General features: G+C 46.1%; 1 protein-coding gene across 5 annotated transcripts in view; it reads right to left on the bottom strand.

Annotated features, from left to right (window-relative positions):
- HIPK3 (homeodomain interacting protein kinase 3) overlaps positions 1-20587 on the bottom strand; it is a 580167-nt gene that overhangs the window by 31261 nt on the left and 528319 nt on the right. For 3 of the 5 annotated variants that reach the window (XM_078680871.1, XM_078680870.1, XM_078680869.1), the window contains one exon: positions 19280-19585. The exons of the other annotated variants lie outside the window; for them this stretch is intronic. In XM_078680871.1, the coding sequence (XP_078536997.1) occupies positions 19280-19585 (306 nt within the window). The remainder of the gene's footprint in view (positions 1-19279; positions 19586-20587) is intronic. 5 annotated transcript variants of the gene reach the window in all.

Genomic DNA, 20587 nt, shown 5'->3' with positions numbered 1-20587 from the left:
ACACAGATTTTCCAATATGAATATTTTTGGGAAATACTAGTATGCTTCAACACATTTTACTAAATGATGCTGCAAAGAAAATGGTGTCTGAAATTTTACAGTATTAGCATAATGTTTTTTTTTCCTACTTTCATTTTTTTAGGAACATTTTACATTGAAAGCAAAGAAGAAAACAAGTTACTTACCTGTAACTTGGTTATTACTTATTAGATTCCCATGCTTGTATCATTCCACGTTGTCTGAATGAGAGTTCCCGGTATACATAAAATAGAAATAGAAACCATTACCAAAGCAGAAACTAGGCCTAGCCCATTCTTTTTTTGCAACCTATCCACCTCTCTTTGTAAGAGAGACCATAAAAAATGAACAACCAATCAGATTAGCCTCAATCCTTAGAACCCTCCTGAGAGAAGCTCAGAACCTCAGATTTTCGTAGGCGTTGTGTAACACCGCTGAAGATGCTAGAGGCTGAGATTTCCCAGGGTCGCATGGGAATCTATGAAAGCTTCCAATACTGGAGAACCTAAGTTACTGGTAAGTAACTTGTTTTCTTACTCTAGTATTGGAACCTTCATAGATTCCAATGCTTGTATCAGAGTAGCTAGCAGTTATCAGCACACTTTTGGAACCCTGACCATAATAAAACCAAGAACAAAGCAATAGCATATTCACCATAATGACAATTTAAATGGTCAATAACATACTGTATAAAATATAAACACGAGGTTCAAAAATGTGCTAAAGCTGAAAAAACAGTAACATGGAAGGAGGGGTGAAAGGGAGAGCTCACCACTACTGAAAGAGGTTCCTAAGGACTGCCTGGCCGACTGCTGTGTCACTCTGCGTTGCAGGCCTGCAGATCTCCCAGATAGGAACTTTGGCAAAGAGGGCTGTTGAAGAAGAAATCACCCTTGTGGAGTGAGCACGGACCCGACGTTCCAGGGACTTAACTGCTGCTCTGTGACAATACTGGATAGCACTGGTAATCCAACGAGCAATCCCCTGCTTGGAAAGGGGAAAACCCTTACGAGGGTCACTAAAGGATACAAATAGTTGAGAAGACTTCCTGACGTCCTCAGTACATTGGAGATAGAATTTTAAGCACCTCTGAATGTCCAGTGAGTGAAGTGCCTTTTCTGCCGGAGTAGCGGGGTGAGGGAAAAAAGCTTTGAGTATAACCGGCTCATTCAAATGAAAGTCTGAAGGCACTTTCGGTTGGCACACAGTATCACTGTAACTTTTTCGAACTGGAGAAAGGGTCCCTGAATGGTGAGAGCCTGCAATTCACCCACTCTTGTAGCCGACGTCAAGGCGAGCAGAAAAGCCACCTTCCAGAAGAGGAATTTCAACTCCGCCCAGTGAATAGGTTCGAAGGGTGGCTTCATGAGTTGGGCGAGAACCAAGTTAAGATGCCAAAGAGGAGGAGGAGGCCTGACTGGAGGGAAAACTCAGAAAAGGCCCTTGAGAAACATGAAGACGTGTGTATGAAGCAAGAGATGGCGGCAAGATGCACCTTGATGGAAGAGTGAGCCAGTCCTGATTTAGCTAATGAAAGAATATATGGAAGAACTTCATGCAGCTCAGAAGAAAAAGTATGGACACCCTTTTGCTGGCAAAAAAATGCAGAAATGCTTCCACTTCAACTTGTATATCTTGTTGGTACTCGAGGCTCGTGCCTGAGAGCGAACCTCTCTATATTCTGCTGAATGGGTCAAACTAAGAAATTCTCACTGCTCAGGAGCCATGCCGACAGCTGCAAAGATTAAGGATCCGGATGCCATACCTGGCCTTGGGACATAGTCAGCAGCGAAGGAATCGGCTGCAACGGAAGTGGAAGGTCCAGGGAGGAGATGCAGCTCTGTGAACCAAAACTGTTGCGGCCATGCAGGAGCTATCAGAATCATCTTACACGGTTCCGCTTTGAGCGTCTTGAGAAGCCTGGGGATCAGAGGAATGGGGGGGGAAAGCGCAAACAAATGCGCCTTACCAGGCCATGTAAAGCGCATTCCCCAAAGGTCCCAGATGGTGAAGCCTGCTAGGGTAAAATCGGCATTTCTTTTTCTCCGGGTTGGCAAAGAGATCTATGGAAGCCCTGCCCCATCTGCGAAAAACCTTCTGCAGAGTGGATTGGTCTAGTTCCCATTTGTGGCTGACTGATTTCAGTCTGCTCAGCATCTCCGCTGCCTTGTTGAGAACGCCTGGAAGGTGTTCCGCCTTGAGTGATACCCCCTGCTGGATTGCCCATTCTTAAATTGTCTGGGCTTCTTGTGACAAAACTCGAGATCTGGTGCCAACTTCCTTGTTTATATAATGCATGGCCGTTGTATTGTCTGTATGTATTAGAACTGCAGACTGCTGTATTCGCGGAAGAAAAGCCTGCAAGGCCAGGCGAATCGCTCTGAGCTCCAGCAGATTGATATGTAGAAGACAATATTGGGGTAGCCAACAGCCGCTTACATGAAGGTCTTGCAAGACTTCTCTCCAGCCCTCCAGCGAGGCGTCTGTAGTTATTTTCTGAAGAGCAGGGACGATCCTGAAAGAAAGACCCAGAGAAATGTTTTCCTCGTTCGTCCATCATGATGTGGTTTCCCTCATGGCCACGGTAACTGAGACCTTTTCATCGAAGGATCCGTCGACTTGGCGCCATTGTAAGTCCAACTCCTCCTGGAGAGGACGCATCCGCAACCTGCAGTGAGGGATCCGAGGAATACGGGAGTTAATGGGCCCTAGGAGAGACTTGTAGAGCCGAACTGAAAGGGACTGTCTTTTTAACAGCAGACGGGTCATGGCCATCAGCTTTTCCTGCCTCTCCAGGGTCGGAAAAGCTTTGTTGATGGACGTGTCCAGAATGGCTCCCAGAAATCTGGATGTTCTGGATGGACAGAGAGTTGACTTTTCTGTGTTGAGAGTTAGACCGAGATTGCCAAACAGGCGTGTGCGCGCAAGGACTGATTCTTCTGCTGGGTGCTTGGTAGGAGCCTTCAGCAACCATTCATCCAGGTAAGGGTAGACCTGATGCTGTTTTCGTAGAAAAGCTGCTACCGGAGCCAACACCTTTGTAAAGATCCGCAAAGCAGATCGGAGTCCAAAAGGTAGGATCTTGAACTGAAAGTGGCTCTTGGCTACTGTGAAGTAAAGGAACCTCCTGTCAGCAGGATGGATGGGTACATTAAAATACGCGTCCTCTAGATCCAATATGGCCATATAATCCCCTGAGTTGTGAAGACGAAGGATGTCCTGCAGAGAAACCATTCGAAATGATTGGTTGATCAGGATAGGTGTCAGATCTACAATAGGGCGCCTCTTTCTAAAGTCTTTCTGACCTGGAAAAACCGGGAGTAGAAACGCTCTCCCCGCTGAGAGAGAGGTACCAGTTCTATCGCTCCTTTGAAGAGCATTTGCTGGACTTCCAACCGTAGAAGACGAAGATGTTTTGACGCAGTGGCGCGAGGGGGCTTTGTAGGTGGTGCTTGGACAAATTGGCCGTACTGAATGATCTTCAGCACCCAATAGTCCGGTGTGATTTGCAGTTGTGCAGGTAATTTGATATTCTGCCTCCTACTGATCTTACAGGAGGAGAAAGGACAGTAGAAAGAGCCAGCAAGTCGCTATTGACGCTTAGAGGAGTCCCTCCCCTGGCATCCTCGTCTTCCTCTGTTGGTCGATCTAGAGAAAAAGGAGGATTGATTTTGCCACTGGTTGTAATTCGGGCGGTAAGACTGCGAGGTTAATCTATATGAGGTATACTGTTGTTGGTATCCTCCTCTGTACGTGGTGTTACCTCTACCTCTGGCTCCGCAGAAGGGGACCTTGCGGTACTGCAGATTCCCTGAGGATTTTGATGTTTCTCTGTCTTTTTTAATGTCCTGAAGCGCATCATCAATAGGCTTCCCAAAGAGCGCTTCACCATCAAAGGGAAGATCAAAGATCTGGTTCTGTACCTCAGGACGAAACCATGTAGCCCTCAGCCAGCCTTGACGACGAAGGACAGCAGCGCCCGCAAGGGAGCGGAACTCAGTTGTTGCAATGTCCATTGCAGTCAATAACTTCAGCAGATGTTACCTCTTCCTCTTAGAGAATCTTCCTCACTTCTTTCTTCGTATCCTCCAGCAATTGGTCCAGATAGGGGGAAAAGGTCGCACCACATCTGGCGATCGTAATGTCCAAGTATCGCTAAGGAGTTAGCAGCCCTTACCAACAGGCTGGACATGGAGTAAAACCTCTTGCCTGCGTTATCGAGGTGCCTGCCCTCTTTATCCGGAGGTGTCGTGAGGGGAGCAGAAGGATTCCTGGACTTCCTTTGGGCAGCCTGAGAGATCACAGAGTCTGGTTTAGGCTGGCCAACCAAGCAGGTAGGGCTATCGTCCGGAGCCTTATACTTTTTCTCAAGGCACGGCAGCACAGGAATTACCGTGGCTGCATTCCGCATCACCTTCATCCCAGACGTTACCAACTATAGGAATAGACCTTACAGATCTTTTGTAAGGCTTCTAGAAGTCATAGAGGAAGAATTCAGACTGAACCGTGGGCATGGGCAGTTCAAATCTCTTAGCCGCCCGCTCCATCAAATTATGGAAACCCCCTATGTTTGCAAGGGAGGAATCAACCAGTGCAGGTGAAGGAGAAGCCGGATCCGGAATGACAGTCATCCCACTCTGTGTCTGGATCTGGTACAGTGACCTGCCCTTGTTCCTCCTCCGAGGTGTCATCCTGAACAAGAGGCACGATAGGTGGTGCATCCTGGGCCACAGGCATTGGCTGAGAAGGTGGTAATTGAGGAGTAGCAGGCAGAGTCGGCGAACAGCAGTAACAGGCACCACAACTGGAACTGAAGGTTGTGTTGCGAACATCCTTCTGTAGTTCAAGAGCATGGTCTGCAAGTCCGCTAGTAGGGAGGAAGTCATAGAGACCATCTCCTGCTGGTAGTCCTAATAATCTGAGGAAGGGTCATATTGTTTTTCCTCCAAGCATTCACCCTCAGAATCTGTGTCCTAACATTTGACATGTAATTGAGAAGGGCTATTCGCATATGCAAATGGCCCATCATCCTCTTCAGATCCCTCTTCTTCGAGGAGGAGTGCAGGAGGTAGAGGAGTCACCCTCCTGGGAGAAGTCATCTCCAGTGTAATCTGGCGTTTTCTAAAAGAAATAGTAATTTTTTTCCACCGTCGACGAGGTTGACGACTATGTGAGAGTCGTCTACTAAGAAATGGACATAGTCGACGCAGCCATCGCCGAGAGAGTCGGCACCCCAGCCATCTTAGTCAATGTGGCAGCCGTCGTCATCCTCGTTGACGTCGTTAACATCATCGATGACGACACATCCACCACCGGTGTTGACGCGGAAACCTGAAGAGTCATTGCCTGAGACGATGAAGTCACCAATGACGAGCCCGCCAACTAAGCCAAAGTTGAAGGGGAGGATTTCAACTGTACCTTGGATGATTTCGTCGACTGAGTCGTTGACAGCGTGGTCGACGAGTGAGCTTTCGTCATTGATTTCACCTAATAAGAGTGAGGAGGGTTTTTTGAAAGCTTTTGGAGCCGCAGGAGGAGAAGATGGAGGAACATAACTGGATTTCCTCTCAGACATCACTCCTTTTGACAGTCCTTCCCTCTCCTTTACACCTCGGTGAGGAGATTCACCAGGAAAACGCCCTTCAGACCAAGGAGAGGGCTTTTTTAAGGTCTTACCAGGATGTTATTCAGAAGGGGAAGGATAGGCTCTACCCCTTTTTATCGACCTTCTGGAAGAGGTAGCAGAGGATGCTTCATCAAGGTCACTGGAGACTGGTACCTTCCTTGATGTAAGTTTCTGGAGCCAGGTCAAAAGACGTCCTTCACAGCCTTTGCAGAGTTTTTGTTGAAAAAGTGTGGCATATTTTACAGTTTGCTGCCCTGTGGTCTGGGTATAGACCGCAAATACAATCTTTGTGCTTGTCCTCTACATGCAACCTCTTAGCAAAAGTTGCAAAGCTGAGGAACTTGCAACCTTCAGATAAGATGCTGATGTTCCACACATCATCTTATCAAGACCATTGATCTGCTTACTCTCTTTGTCAGAGGAAGAAGCAGCAGGGTGCGATTTCCGTGCAGCACCACTATCACAAAATCAGGAGAAGGTTGCGCTCTTGGGAACAGAGGGTGCTGATAAAGAGCCTTGTATAACTGCATTGCAAGCTCTAAGAGCTCAGGCACCAGTGGCATAAGTGGTCTTGAGGCTGTTCTATGATGAAACATTGTGAAAGTCACAGATGAAGTTGTTGTAGTGGCCGGAATGTCCAAATTGAATTTTGTCACACATCTAATCAGGACATCATTGAAAGCTAAGCGAATGTCCACTGGTGACACTCTTGCTGTAGGTGTGTCTAAGAGCGCAGGAAAATAATCTAGCACCGAGGAACATGAAGTTTAGACCAAGAAGGTGATTTCCTATGCCTGGATGATGCAGTATGAGATCATCTTGTTCTTGACCTGGTTATCGATTGTGTTCTAGAATGATGACAGATGGGACTTCCTGACCTACGAGGTGACGGCTGCGTACACAGACGTTGTGTGACATTTGGAGGAACCGAAGGCGGTATTGATGGTGTGCCACAAGAAAGACTTTGAGAAGGTGTTTGTTTTGGGGATGTCGTACGTGGTGCAACTCTCGAAGGAGAGTATGCTTGTGAATACTCAGCCAGAAGTTGTAGACACAGATCTTTTCCGCAGACTTTCCAACCACCTTGGAGAGACAATTACAGGTGACAAACGTGGATCTAGAAGAATATAGAGGTCTAAATTTTACCAAGTCCACAGAGATACAGTGGGCCTCAGTTGAGGTAGATTCAGGCCTTTATGCAGCATGGGAAAGTGTTTGTCTCTCAATGTCGATAAATGCTTCTTTTTTAACGCCGTGCAGGTTTCCTACACAGTCCCGCGACTTTGATGTATGTCTCGTAGACAGCAGCGGAGGTATTGGTGGTGACGTCCTCAGTGACATGCTGGGTTACTTTGACAGTGAGGACTGTCGCCTGGACGTCGATAGCAACCTGGACAGCGATGGCAGACTCAAAGTTGACTGATGGTGCTTCCTTGCAGTGATGGGACGCTCGACGTCCGGTGTATCCCGACGTCAAGCAATGCGTCGACCCCCACCTCCAGGGCCTTTGATGTCAGACTTACTGGTATTTTTCTTCACGTTACATCTTTCGACATCGACCAGGACTGCTTTTTTTTTTTTTAATGTTTTGCACGCAATCTACCTCTGTGGGGATCTTTGGGACAAGTGAGGGCTCTCTGGAGGAAGTGTTGCCCAAGGCCTCTTGATGATCCAGCCCTCTTCTCTCAAGTCCATGAAGCCTGATCTTCTCCGGGTTCTTGACGGTGCGCCTGGATAACCTCTGGCAGCGAGGACAGGTGTCAGAACAGTGGGACTCTTGCAGGCAGACAATACAAACTGAGTGTGGATCAGTCTGAGTCTTCTTCCCACAGGAAGGAAAATTTCACGAAGATTGAAGGGATATTTTGACAGAAAAACGTTTTCCTGTCGGAATAAAGACTTCAGTGTTATGAGTACTGGCTAGTATAAAGTGACATTATTTTTGGAAAGATTCTTTTGGGCAATTCTTGTCAAAAAAGGAGAGCTCAGTGCTTCAGGATGCTAACAGTGGAAGCCGGAAACATGAACTCACACTATTGCCCCTCCCCCTCCCCCCACTCCCTTTTAGGAAAGATTCTTTTTTTTTTTTTGTTAAGGCCGGGCACAGGAGAATGAGGTCCCTGGGGCCAAAATTGACAGAAAAAGGGGGTTAGGTGTCCCCTTCCCCGAATAAATAAAAAAAAGAAAAAAAAGAAAGGCTCTGCAAATTCCTGGTGCGCTGTTGGTTGGGAGATGAAGTCCCCTTGGATGCTGAGGATCCTTGGGGGTCAAAAAGAACTCCTGGTACCTTCAGTAAATCCAACAATAAAGGATTGCTAAAAGCTGGTCAGAGGCCCCCACCCCCTTTCTCCAACACTGTGTAAAAGAGACTACTAGTTAAAAAAACATAGAAATTCACATAATAAAACCAAAGGCTACAGGGACATTATAGTATTGGCATTTAAAAAAACCTTGGAAATTCACTGAAAAATCCAAAGGTTACATGGACGTTTTGATAGCAAACGGAAAAAAAACTGAGAAATGTGAGGTCATAAGCAGTGCACTGCGGGGGCATGAATTATAGTTAGTGCAGCTAAGTAGAACTGCTGAATTTCACTGGTTTTGTATGAGTGAAAACTGACTAATTATAAAGTACCTGTAACGTGCGTGTGATTGTGCGTGTGTGTGTGACACACGTATTTTATAAGAAATTCTCCAGGGTCTCCGCACGTGGGCAGGACTGTTCCTTGCACATGACTATTGGTTAGGATTCCCCTGGAAGAGAAAAATGGAGACACTGGATTTACCATGTCAACGGAGGAAATATATACTCCTAAAAACTCCATGTAAATGTACAGGAATTTATATAGCGCAAATCACCAAGCGGTTTCTAAGCGCTTGCTTAGGGAACCCGTCCTGGTATTCCCCTGTGAGATAACCCCGGCAGGGTATCCGCAAGGTGAAAGCCAGGCAACCCGCCGCGAGGGGACGTTGAGGAAATCTCTTGGCCCCAACTAATGCTGGGAATTGAACCTAACGCCATTGCTGGCTAAATTTAAATAGCAGCTGACCGCATGGGGTAAGCTCCTGCTCCTAATCATAGAAAGGGTGACCCTCTACAAAATGATTTCTCTTCCAGAATTGCTTAATATCTTACATAAGTATTTCCTTTGCCCTCACCATTTAACAACTAGTAGTGTAGGCTTGCTTCTTATTCGTGTGGGGGGCAGGGTTACCACAAGTTGCATTTGCTAAATGTGTCCGGTCATCATGGGATGGGGATTGAGAGTACCAAATCTCCAACTCTATTACTGGACCGCGAAGGTGCACACCATCAAAGACTGGTTGTTTGGTGAGAGACAATCCTGCTATTAGACTTGAACTGAGATGGGTGGATTGACATGGAGAGTTGATGGTTCTTTAGACAAACTACTAGAGCATCGCCTGCCAATCTCAAAGCTACCTATTGAATGATTGTTCAAGACCTTCAAATGGATTGCAATGATGAAAAAGCTAAATTGACCCCTCTGTGTAGTGAGCATAGATGTCTTAAGTCTCATGACTTAAAGGATTTAAGCTCTGGGACAGAACTGACATTTTGACTTTAGGAGATAGCTGGGCTTCTTCGCTAATGAAGGAATTGGCGGCAGAGTATAACCTCCATAAAACACAACTTTTTCATTTCCTTCAGATAAGAAATACACTTGAGTCGTATAAAGAGCCGCTTAGACTATAACCCACTTTAGGGCAAATTAGTTCATTGAGTGCTCCCCCCACCCCCTCACCCACCCTACCCCCACCCGAGTTCCCCTCAAGAAGCCTGCACTGGTGTCAACTCGGTTGGTTATGACTTAGGAATGTCCACAAATTTGACCGTTTCATTCCCAGGTCCATGTCATCTTACGAGTGCTTGGTTACCTCAAATTTATTACCTGACCTCCGAAAAGCCTTTTTGGGTGTTCACCAGGTATGGGATGGGTCAAGTGGATAGATTGCTGTTTCATTATGGTTGCTTAGTTGCCAGGAAGAATATTGCTAAACAATAGTGAGCACCTGCAGAGTGGCTACCAAGGACGAACTACTGGTCCTGGCGGAAAACACTATTTATAGAATTTGAGGCTGCAAAGACCAGCTTAAGATGCTATCTTCTAAATTGCTGCTCCACTCACAGGATTTATTGCCAAAGACCTCGATAGTGCATTTCGGGAAGCGAGTTGTAATGCCCGGATGCAATTTCTAATTTTTTCGGGGAGCTGCGTTGTTCATTATGGTACACTGTCAGTGAGTGATGCTACTCATCATTATGCTGTCAACTTATTTTGTTATAATAAAACAAAAAAAACATTGAAAAAATTGAAAACAATCTCTTTATTTTTTAAGTCCTGCAATTTAACTTAACCTACAATAATAAAAATAGTAGTAATATACTTAAATGCAATCACACAAAACTTAGCATAACAGACCTCCCTCACGTTTGTTTGCTGAGGAATGAAATGTTAATATAATGGGCAATACTGCAATTAAAAATATAGGTTCACACCAGGTTTAAGTAGCAATATCAGTAAGAAAATACTTAACCATTTTAAAATAATAGTTTTGTGCAAAGAAGGAAAGTTTTATTTGCCCAGTAAGCATCTGTTCTTGGCATGTTGAGCTGTATATTCCCTAGGTAATATTCCCTAAGAAGTAGCCCCTATTTTGCGTGTTGAATGTGCTCTAGGGGGTATTGTCAAGGTTCTTTTCGCTTACACAACATGTTTGGATACATTTCATGATCCATCTTGCAGTGCCTGATTTAGAGCTGGGATTGCGTTTGTGTGGTGGCGAAACACAACAAAAAGCTGTTCTGTTTTACGAAAATATTTTGTTCTTTCTACATAATATTAGAGCTCTTCTAACATCTCGTGTGTGTAGAGCTCGTTCTGCTATAGTATCAGGTTGAGGGGAGAACACAGGTAGCTCAAAGGATGGATTGGTGTGAAAAGAAGAAACCACTTTAGGTAGAAATTTGGGGTTGGTTCGAAGAACCACCTTGTCTCTGTGAAGGTGAAACAAAGGATCTTGGATAGTTAGTGCCTGGAGTTTGCCATCTCTTCTTAGGGAAGTGATCAGTAAAGCAACCTTCCAGGGGAGGAATTGTAATTAACACCAGTGCATCGGTTCAAAAGGTGGACCCATTAGCCTTGTTCAAGTTCCATACTGGTGCAAGTGGAACTCTTGGTGGTATTACTCTTTTTAGTCCTTCCATAAAGGCTTTAATCACTGGTACTCTGAATAGAGACACATGTCTGTTCTGTAAGTATGCAGCTACTGCTGCTAAATGCAATCTAATGGATGTATAAACTAATCCAGATTGCTGCAAGTGTGAACGATAACATATGATTATTTGTACTGAAGCATCAAGGGGGTGGATATTGTTATTATTACAATAGATAACAAAACGTTTCCACTTTGCTGCATAACACGCACTAGTAGTAGGTCTCCTAGCCTCCGTTAGGATGTTCATACAGTCTGGTGGTAATTGTAAATAACCAAACTGACTTCAGGAGCCAAAACGCAAGGTTGAGTACCTTTGGGATTTGGATGCCTGATTTCTCCATGGCTCTGAATGAGGAGACGAGTTGAGATGCAGCTTTTGGTGTGGAACTACTGAGAGCTCTAACAGGGTGGTGAACCAAGGTTGACTTGCTCATGTGGGAGCTATGAGAATTAGTTTGAGGATATTAGTCTGAGCTTCCAAACTACCAGCAGAATGAGGGGGAGAGGCAGAAAAGCATAGGCAAATATCCCTGCCCAGTTCATCCATAGGGCATTGTCTTTGGAGAGTGGGAGTGAGAAACTGGAGGCGAAGCTTGGGCATTTTGATCTGTGGCCAACAAGTATATGTGAGGAAACCCTCATTCCTGAAAGTAAGGAATAAGAATTTGGGGATGAAGTTCCCATTTGTGGATATGTTGCCTCGGTCTGCTGAGAAGGTCTGCAATTTTATCGTTTACTCCTAGGTGTTCTGCTAGGATATAATTTTTGTAATGTATGGCCCATTTCCAAATGGCTTGTGGTAGGTGCGACAGTGGAGAGTGTTTTTGTATGTAATATATATTAGGTGAGTTTGAAAGGCTTGGAGCGCTAGAAACACTGCTAGTAGCTCTAGGTGATTGGTAGAAAGACTCCTGTACTTCAGAGTCCATAATCCTTGGATTGTGTGACTTATAGGTGAGCGCCCCAACCAGTGAGCGATGCGTCTGCTGTTAGCACGGTCTGTGGAGCAGGATCGAGAAAGGTTCGCCCACTAGATAAATTTTGAAGAGACCACTGCAGAGAGCGATGGGTGCGGCTGTCTACCAACACTAGATCGGTTAATCAACCCTGCACCTGGTTCCACTGACTTCCTAAGCATTCTTGAAGGGGACACATGCGAAGTCTTGAATGGGGAACAATGTAATGCAAGACGCCATCATGCACCGCAGTTGCATGGACCCTTGCTGGCAATGATTGGTTAGGCTAAAATTGCGCACAAAGGGACTAAATACTGTGAATTCGGTCTGTATTGGGAGAGGCTAGAGCTTTGTGGGCATCTATTGTGGCTCTCAGATATATTTTCATGTTGGAAGTCTGTAGATGAGACTTCAACGTATTCACTGTAAACCCTAGTTGGTGCAGTAATAGAATAGTGGTTTGAGTGTGTTGGAGACACATTTGGTAAGTACTGGCTTTGATAAGCCAGTCGTTCAGGTATGGGAAGACCTGGATGTGCAGTCTTCTCAGATGTGCTGCGACTACTGGCAGGCATTTTGTAAATACCCTGGAGCAGTGGGGACTCCAAACGGAAGCACTTTGAATTGGTAATGGTGACCCGCTATGATAAATCTGAGGTATTTGCGAGTAGAGGGATGAATTGGAATATGGAAATATGTGTCTTTTAAGTCTAGAGTAGAATACAATTGTTGGAAGTGTTACCATGCGGAATGCTTTGACAATATGTAGAGGTTTAGTTCTCAGATCCAGAAAAGGTCTTGAGAGCCATACTTTTGGGGATGTTATGTTATGTTATAAACCATTTTATAGCGCGCTCTATTACTTGGGAGTATCCTGGCGCGGTGGGAAATGGCAGAAGAAGACAGGCGGAGATCCCCTTATATCACAGTTTTAAAAAGATAGGTTTTTAAGTTTTTCTTAAACTGGGCTACGCACTGGGTGGAGCGCAGATAAAGAGGCAGGGCATTCCAAGTCCGAGCAGCAACCACAGCTATGGACTGACCCCCTAGTCTAGTTCGCTTAAAGCGAGGAAGGGTCAGCTTAAACAGGGAGGACGATCTGAGAGCACGTGTGGGGGCATAAAAGGTAAACCGCTTCTTCAGATATGCAGGTCCCTGGTCATGAGTTGCTCTGAACGATAACACCAGAGATTTAAACAAAATGCGTTGTGGCACTGGCAGCCAGTGGAGGCTACGCATGTGAGAGCGAACGCTCTTCCATCTTGGAACATTAAAAAGAAGGCGGACAGCGGCGTTCTGGATCACCTGGAGGCGGTTAACCAGGTAAGCGGGAATGCCGCTGAACAGGGCATTCGCGTAGTCCAGCCTTGCTAAGATAAGAGCTTGAGCAACCGTCTCCTTTGCTTCTCTAGGCAACAGTGGAAAAAAGCTTTGTAACATTCTCATAGTAGCAAAGCATCTCCCGGATAATTTCTTTATGTGGTCCTCAAATCTTAGGTCCTCTCCAAACCATATACCAAGATTTTTTGCGGGGCCACCCATTACCTTGGGGCTGGGAATATTCGGGGGCCAAAGAGTATTTTTAAAGTTGGGCGGGAAGGAACCGTAGAAAAGGACCTCAGATTTGTCCTCATTACATTTCAGCTGGGCCCTAGTCAGCCAGCGGAATACTGAGGACAAACAAAGCTGAACTGTTGTAGTATCCAAATGGTCATCCGGCCAGGTAAACAGTTGAGTGTCATCCGCGTACCCTATAATCTGGTGGTCTGGGTTCAGAGGCATGAGGGGGCATCCAAACCTGCTGTGCCCTATCTGATAAAAAAAAGAGGACAGCCAGGCCAGGGCACCACCTCCAATGCCTATAGCAGACAGCCTGGCGAGGAGGAGCTCATAGGGAACGGTGTCGAACGCGGCAGAGAGGTCCAACAAAATCAGGACCGCTCTGCCGCCTCCGTCCAGACACTCTCGAATAGACTCCGTCATCTCAACCAGAGCTGTCTCCGTGCTATAGGCCGCCCTGAAGCCTGATTGAGCCGGGTGCAGGGCGTTAGAGGTCTCCACAAAGCTCTCCAGTTGACGAAAGACCACTTTCTCACATATTTTGGCCAGCGCTGGCAAAAGGGATATGGGACTATAATTCCCAAGAACAGTGGCGTCCAGCCCTGGTTTTTTCAGAAGCGGCAACAGTTTTGCCTGCTTCCATCCTAGGGGAACCTCTGCTGAGGATAGAGAGAGATTCACTATCTGAGTGACCTCACTACAGACAATACTAGCCACCTCCGAAAGTACCCGAGCCGGGCACGGGTCAGAAGGGGAGCCCGACTTAAGGGACTGTAGAAGAGGCAGTATATCGCATTCCGCAGCTAGCGAAAAATCCGTGAACTGCTGGACATCACAGTGGCAAGGCATAAAGAAGGGGACAGGCTCTAAGCTATCCACTGGCATCGCAGAAAGCAGATCCTTCTGAATTTTGGCTATTTTATTGATGAAAAAATCAGATAGATCCTCACACCATTGCACAGAGGAGGGAAGTATAGGGGTGTCAGCAGCAGGAGATAAAAAGCTTTTAACAATAGAGAAAATCTCTCTGCTATTGTTTTCCGCTTTAGCGATTCTCCCTGCGTAATAGTTCCCCTTCGCTATCTTAATAGCGGTATAGTAGTCCTTTTGGGCTGTGCGTAAGGCGGATTTTGACTCCGGACTACACTTAAGTCTCCATGCTCGCTCCAGCTTTTTACATCCCAATTTCATCTCCCTCAGCTCTGGGGAGAACCAAGGTTGGGAGGGAGTGCGACGAGACCTAGTCATAGTAGAGTGTTTCGAAGAAGCATCCGCCGCCTGCCGCACCCACCCATTAAAGCCACCAACCGCCTCCCCTATCACAGGAGTCAGCTGCGGACGGGCTCTAGATAGAGCCTGGCCGAACGTAGCCAAGTTGACCTTCTGGGGGTGGCACATGGGCAGCGAGGGAACTGATCTACCAGCACCCACCACCTCCCAAGAAAACCTAATAAAATCGTGATCTGACCAGGTTACTTTTTCTGAGCTAAGCGCTTTGATGGGAAAGTTAGAGCAAACCAGGTCAAGGAGATGACCTCCAGCATGGGTCGGAGAAACCACCCATTGTTTAAGTTGTGCTAACTCGAAAACTTCCCCCAGGCGGCGAGCCTCGGTAGAATTAAAAACATCAACATGGATATGGAGGTCGCCAACCATAAGAAATTTCGGGAAGCTCAAGGCCCGTGGCACTATACACTCCTCTAGGGTATCAATAAAATGGCCAGCAGGGCCCAGAGGCCGATAGATCACTGAGCCTCCCAGGGTGAAGTGAGGATTAACAGTAAGAGAGAAGTGGAGAATTTCTCCATCAACCACAACAACAGACTGCTCGGAGGCGAAGTGCCACCCCTCCTTAAAAATCACAGCTAGTCCGCCCCCTCTGCCTATAATCCTATCAACTCTAGCGATCTTAAATCCTCTAGGAACAGCGAGCTCGATAGATGGAGCGCACGAATTTGTGAGCCACGTCTCCGTGATGAAACGGAGCTCAAGCTGACCATCCACAAGTGTTTCAAAAATGTCAGCTGCATGTTTCACCATGGATCTGGCGTTGATTAACCCAGCCCTAATGACCCTATGATCAAAGCCACTACATAATCGTGGGGGTAAAAGGGGCCGGGCCAGAAAACCACAGCTCAGACACTTTACCGCAGCACAGTCGCGCCCCATCTTCATACACAAACCCCCACCGGCAGGAGGATTAAGCATCAGAAGATCATTGCGGGAGTATATAATCCTACCCGTCATATTACGGCCGAGGGGAGGGCGGGCAGAGTGTCTGGCCCTGGGCCCGTCCGTGGGACGGACGGGCACAGACGGGCCCTCCTTTGGCGCTCCTTCGGCGCGCCCGCTGCGCGAGACCGCTGCGCGTTCTAGGGGACATCGCTATTTAAGGCCCCTGCCCCTCCCCGAGCTGGACCGCTAACTCGAGTCCAGCAGGGGTCCGGGACTCACCCAAGATGGCGCCCGACCTGGCCCTCCACAGCAATCGGCACTAGCAAGCCGCGGTGGAACGGGGCACAGGAAGACAGGGAAACAGCGCACAAGATATTAAAAATGGTACAGTTAAAAAAGCATACAACACAATTGTTGTAAAATGATATATTAAAATGAGCTAATGCAGTAATGCTGCGAAGAGCGAGTGAGCAGAAGAGAAGCTCTTGCAGTCTGCTCGCCTTTCCCAAATGAAATTGCAAGGTGCTGCCACCACCCTGATCAATGAGAAATTACAGGGAGTACACTTCTGTCCCTTGATGTTGTAACGGCAGAGATTCTATGGCTTCTTGCTGAAGTAGATGTAAATGTTCTGGTGACATTTTGTGAGAACATGGTGGTATGTTTGGAAGATTGTTGGTAGGCTCCAGGCAATAACCATGTTGGATAATTCCTAACACCCATTTGTCTGTGGTGATAGATTGCCAAATGGGGAGGAATTGTAGAAGATGTCCCTCGACAGGTGTTAAATGATCGGGGGAAGTGCAGGCAAGTCACTGCTTGTTGGAGGAGGGAGAATTACATGGTGCGAAACCCTTGCCTCGACCTTTGTTATGGTTACCACTATATCCTCCTCTAAAGAAGCCCCTTGTAGAGGAATATTGATTGTTTTCCTTCTAAGAGGTGGCAGTATTATCTGAGGACATGGTTTTGACAACCCCCATGGTAGAAGGAGCGACGAAAGGAGCCCCGATTAGGAGACTGCAGGGCTCCCATAGACCTTGCTACCTATGTGTCTTTTTCATTTTCCAATGATTTATCTACTTTAGGCCCGATAAGATGTTCCTTGTCAAGAGGAATATTTACAATAGACTGTTGCACTTCTGGTTTGAAACCAGAAATCCTCAACCATGCAGGTCTTCTTAACCCCTTGCACGCTGATGACGGAACCGCTCCGTCATCAGCTGCGGGTGCGCTGTGCTGATGACGGAGTGGTTCTGTCATGGCCCGCTCACCGTTCATGCGCGGCGCGAATTCCGCGCCTGCGCTGAGCGTTCTATTGAGCGGGGCGGGCCATGACGGAACCGCTCCGTCATAAGCACAGCGCAACCGACGCTGGTGACGGAGCGGTTCAGTCACTAGCATGCGCCCGCCGCATTTCTGCCCCGCCCCCTTAGCATTGCGGCGGAATAGCCGCCGCAGTGAAGGGGTTAATAACACACTAGTGTTTATATGCTGCAGACACCACAACTAGAGAAATAAAAGCATCTTATTGAGGAATTGGAAATAAGATTTTATTCCTGAACTAAATCCTGGGCTTTTTCTCTGTGTTCAACCTGGAAGTGTTATAGCAACTGCTCCACTTCGTTCCAGTGTGCCCTATCATATCTAGCTAACAGGGCCCGAGTGCTGGCAATGGTTAATGATTTGCTACTTGGGCTGCTACCGGTTTACCAGAGGCGACTAAAAGTTTTGACTCTTTATTTGGAGGAGCAGCATCACCAGTAGTCTGTGAATTGGCCTGTTTATGGGCATTAGAGACTACCAAAGAGTCTAGAGGTAGTGGACCTTTAATAAAGACTGGAGTGTGAGTAGCCCTATGTGTAGTACTGAGGTTTTCAAATAGGAAATCTTCCTCCAAAGATTCCTTGTGTAACTGCACCCCATGATATTCTGCAGCTCTCGCAAGTAATTCTATATGTCCTACATTGTCGTCACGAGGGGAAGGCTTTGTAGGGTAAAGATCTGGGTCGTTATCCGTAGGAGAATCTGTGTGCTAATCCTTCCAGGGACCTATCGGCATAATATTGCCCCCCCATCCACATCATCATTATGATCAGGTGGTGGAGTGTTGGTTGGTGTAATTAGCAAATGACCCAAAGGTGGAGAGGTTGGTGTAGGTAATGTGGTGAAAGAGGAGGTTAGTACCCACATTCTTTTTCTTGAAAGGAATGAAGAAAGGTTCTCCTAACTCAGGTTTGCATTTTTGAGACGACTTAGTAAGAACATGTCCTGTATTAGGATTTATGTGGAGTTCTTTCTGTTTTGGGTCCGATTTGGGTGTAGGGGCTTGAAAATTCGGATCCTGTCGCTTCGGACGCACAGACATAAATTTTGGTGTCGAGAATTTTGGTGCCGGGGAGGAATCACTTCTCGATGCCGAATGAGGTTTTGACTTTAGCGTCAAGGATTTCAGCTCCGAATCAGTTTTTGACTTCAAGCCTGAAGGTTTCAGCTCGGTGCCAGTCCGAAGGCGGGCGTGGGACCGAAGCCTTTTGTTTCGGGGGAATTGGATTTTTGGTAAAGGGTGTTCGGTACTCATGGTACGTTGACCTTGTGGTAACTTCTTCCGAATGAGTCCAATTCTACGATGGAAGGATGCAAGATCCTCTTGTTCTTCCTTGGCCGCTTGTGCGTCAAATGCTGCTTGGATTCTTCACCAAAGATGTCCGGCGTGTATTTGATGTTGCGAGATGCAGTGTCAAGACATCGAGCCAGACGATCAAGGAGCGTTTTCTTCGTTCGGAAAGATCAGCATGTGACGCAGTCTTCTTTGCTGTGCTCCGGAGACCAGCACAAGTTGCACACTTTGTGTGAGTTGGTCCGCGGATAATTCGCGTGGCACTGAGGGCAGAATTTGAAGAGTCTGTTCTATCGGCTGCGAGGTGGGCAGACAGCCTTTTCGATTATCTTCGATCAAAATAGAGGTTTTTCCTCGATGGATACGATACGCGGGGAAGTGGGATATACGTTTGAAACGATATCGACACGGGTAGAGTGGATTGTGCACCGAGGGGAACCTGCAGAAACGGTCTCGAAGCAAAGCGCAGCAATACACATCCGCACCCGCACCTGATGGCGGAAAAAAAAAACAATCCAATAATGGAGTCAATGCCCATGCGCACGATCATCGAAAGGAGGAGTCACCTACCTCATGACTGGAAAAACTACTTCGAAGAAAAACAACTTGCATACATCCGGACCCAACACTAGATGGCAGGATTATGCAAAGCATGTGATCTACAGCTCACATGCCTCGAACAACAACTTTATAAATTACCAATAGTAAAGTCCATAAAACCATTATATAACGAAAACAGTGAATCTAGATATAAAAAAAATAAAACAATGACTAAAATTAGCCCCTCTTTGAAATTACGTACGGGTCGTCATCAATATGGGTTATTGCGGATTTCTGATTCTAATTACACAAATGGCCAATTCAGATTCATTCTCTGAGATCTCCTTTACTTAGAATGTCAAAAAGAGATATCTTGTTAATGGAACATTCATGCTAGCATCAGAAGTTGCTAAATATACGACTTATGTCTGTGAAGTGATAGGCAGATATCTTATGGCAATCTCTGAGAACCCATTTAAGTGCATATATCGCTCCATTTTGCAACACACTGAAAGCTTAGCATTTAAGCAAGACTTGAAAACATACTTTCTGAGTGACGGCTTTTTTGCTGTGTCCTCTTCGTCTGTGTCACTGCTGATAGTAATCACGCTCACTGCTGGACTCGGGGAATCTGCAATGATGATAGTTTGCCGTTGCTTGTTTGATATGGAGGCCTCTGGCATGTCCTGCGTGACCACTGATGTGCAGCAGACTCTTTGCTCACTCTCTGTTTTACTATGATTGTCCTGTGTTGCTACACAAAGTTCAGATGCGACCGCCTTCACATTGCTAGGTATCTTTGGAGATGTAAGTGCTGCATTTTGGATATTGGTATTGTGTAATATGTTGCTCCTAGAAAGAAGGTAAATTGTTTTAGTTAACATGAATTACATCTTCAGTAAAATAGTGAAAAGGTATCTTTTTAAAAATTCCATACAGATTACCTCACACGACAAAGGGCATTATCGTCCTGCTTACTTGAGCAAGTTTGCGACATACATTTCTGGCTACTTCACTCCTATAATTACTCAACTCTGAGATAAGTGAAGCAGAAGAATATTTGCTACAGGCAGAGGTAAAGACAGGGCTGAGTAATCTAGAATCTAGATGTTCATTCCATAATATGAAGAGGTGCTGCCACTACAAATTAAATGCCTCTGATCTGGGTATCGTGCAAATTCAGAGGATTTACAGAAACACGTTAATATTTTTTCCAATAGGATAGATTTATATGTCAAACCTGAATTCAAAAAGCACTACCAGAGCTTAATGGATTAATCAGAACCATACCAGCCTTAGAGTATCTTTAGTTCCAATATGAAGGGGCGCAATGCACCCAGTATTAATATGTGACCATAAACCAGTCCTAAAAAACACCGAGATGAGGTATACTTTTGAGACATACACATTTTCGTGGTAATTCCGCCATCTACAGTAACCAAGCAGTTAAAGGGAGGGCTACAAAGTTCATATTCTTTCAACAGGAAATGTATGGATGAGGGTAAAAATGCCACAATGGATAAGTGCTGGAGTCACGTTTCGAAAGATAATTGAGGCAAGTTTCCCTTAGGCAGACTAAGTCGATTAAAGCAAGTTGGAGAGTCTACATTCGAAATGCAGCATGAATGTACATTTTCACGTATCATCTTAGTGAGAAGCAGTAGCCATATATGCAGGTTTTTTACAGGCAATGCTTTCAATTGGAGCCCAGTGAGATGTTGTGTAGTTCCTAAAAATACATAGGAGGTGCGCGTTTAGAAAACAAACTAAGAGATTGGTGTCCAGACTGATTCCAGAAACCCCCAAAGGATATGTTAACCTTTAGACCAGCTAGCTCACAGTACCACCATAAGC

This window comes from Lissotriton helveticus, chromosome 3_1 (genome assembly GCF_964261635.1).
Source record: "Lissotriton helveticus chromosome 3_1, aLisHel1.1, whole genome shotgun sequence".
In the NCBI taxonomy this organism is placed as follows: Eukaryota; Metazoa; Chordata; class Amphibia; order Caudata; family Salamandridae; genus Lissotriton; species Lissotriton helveticus.
The sequence above is the reverse complement of the archived record's forward strand: the minus strand, read 5'-3'. Positions and strand labels throughout refer to the sequence as shown.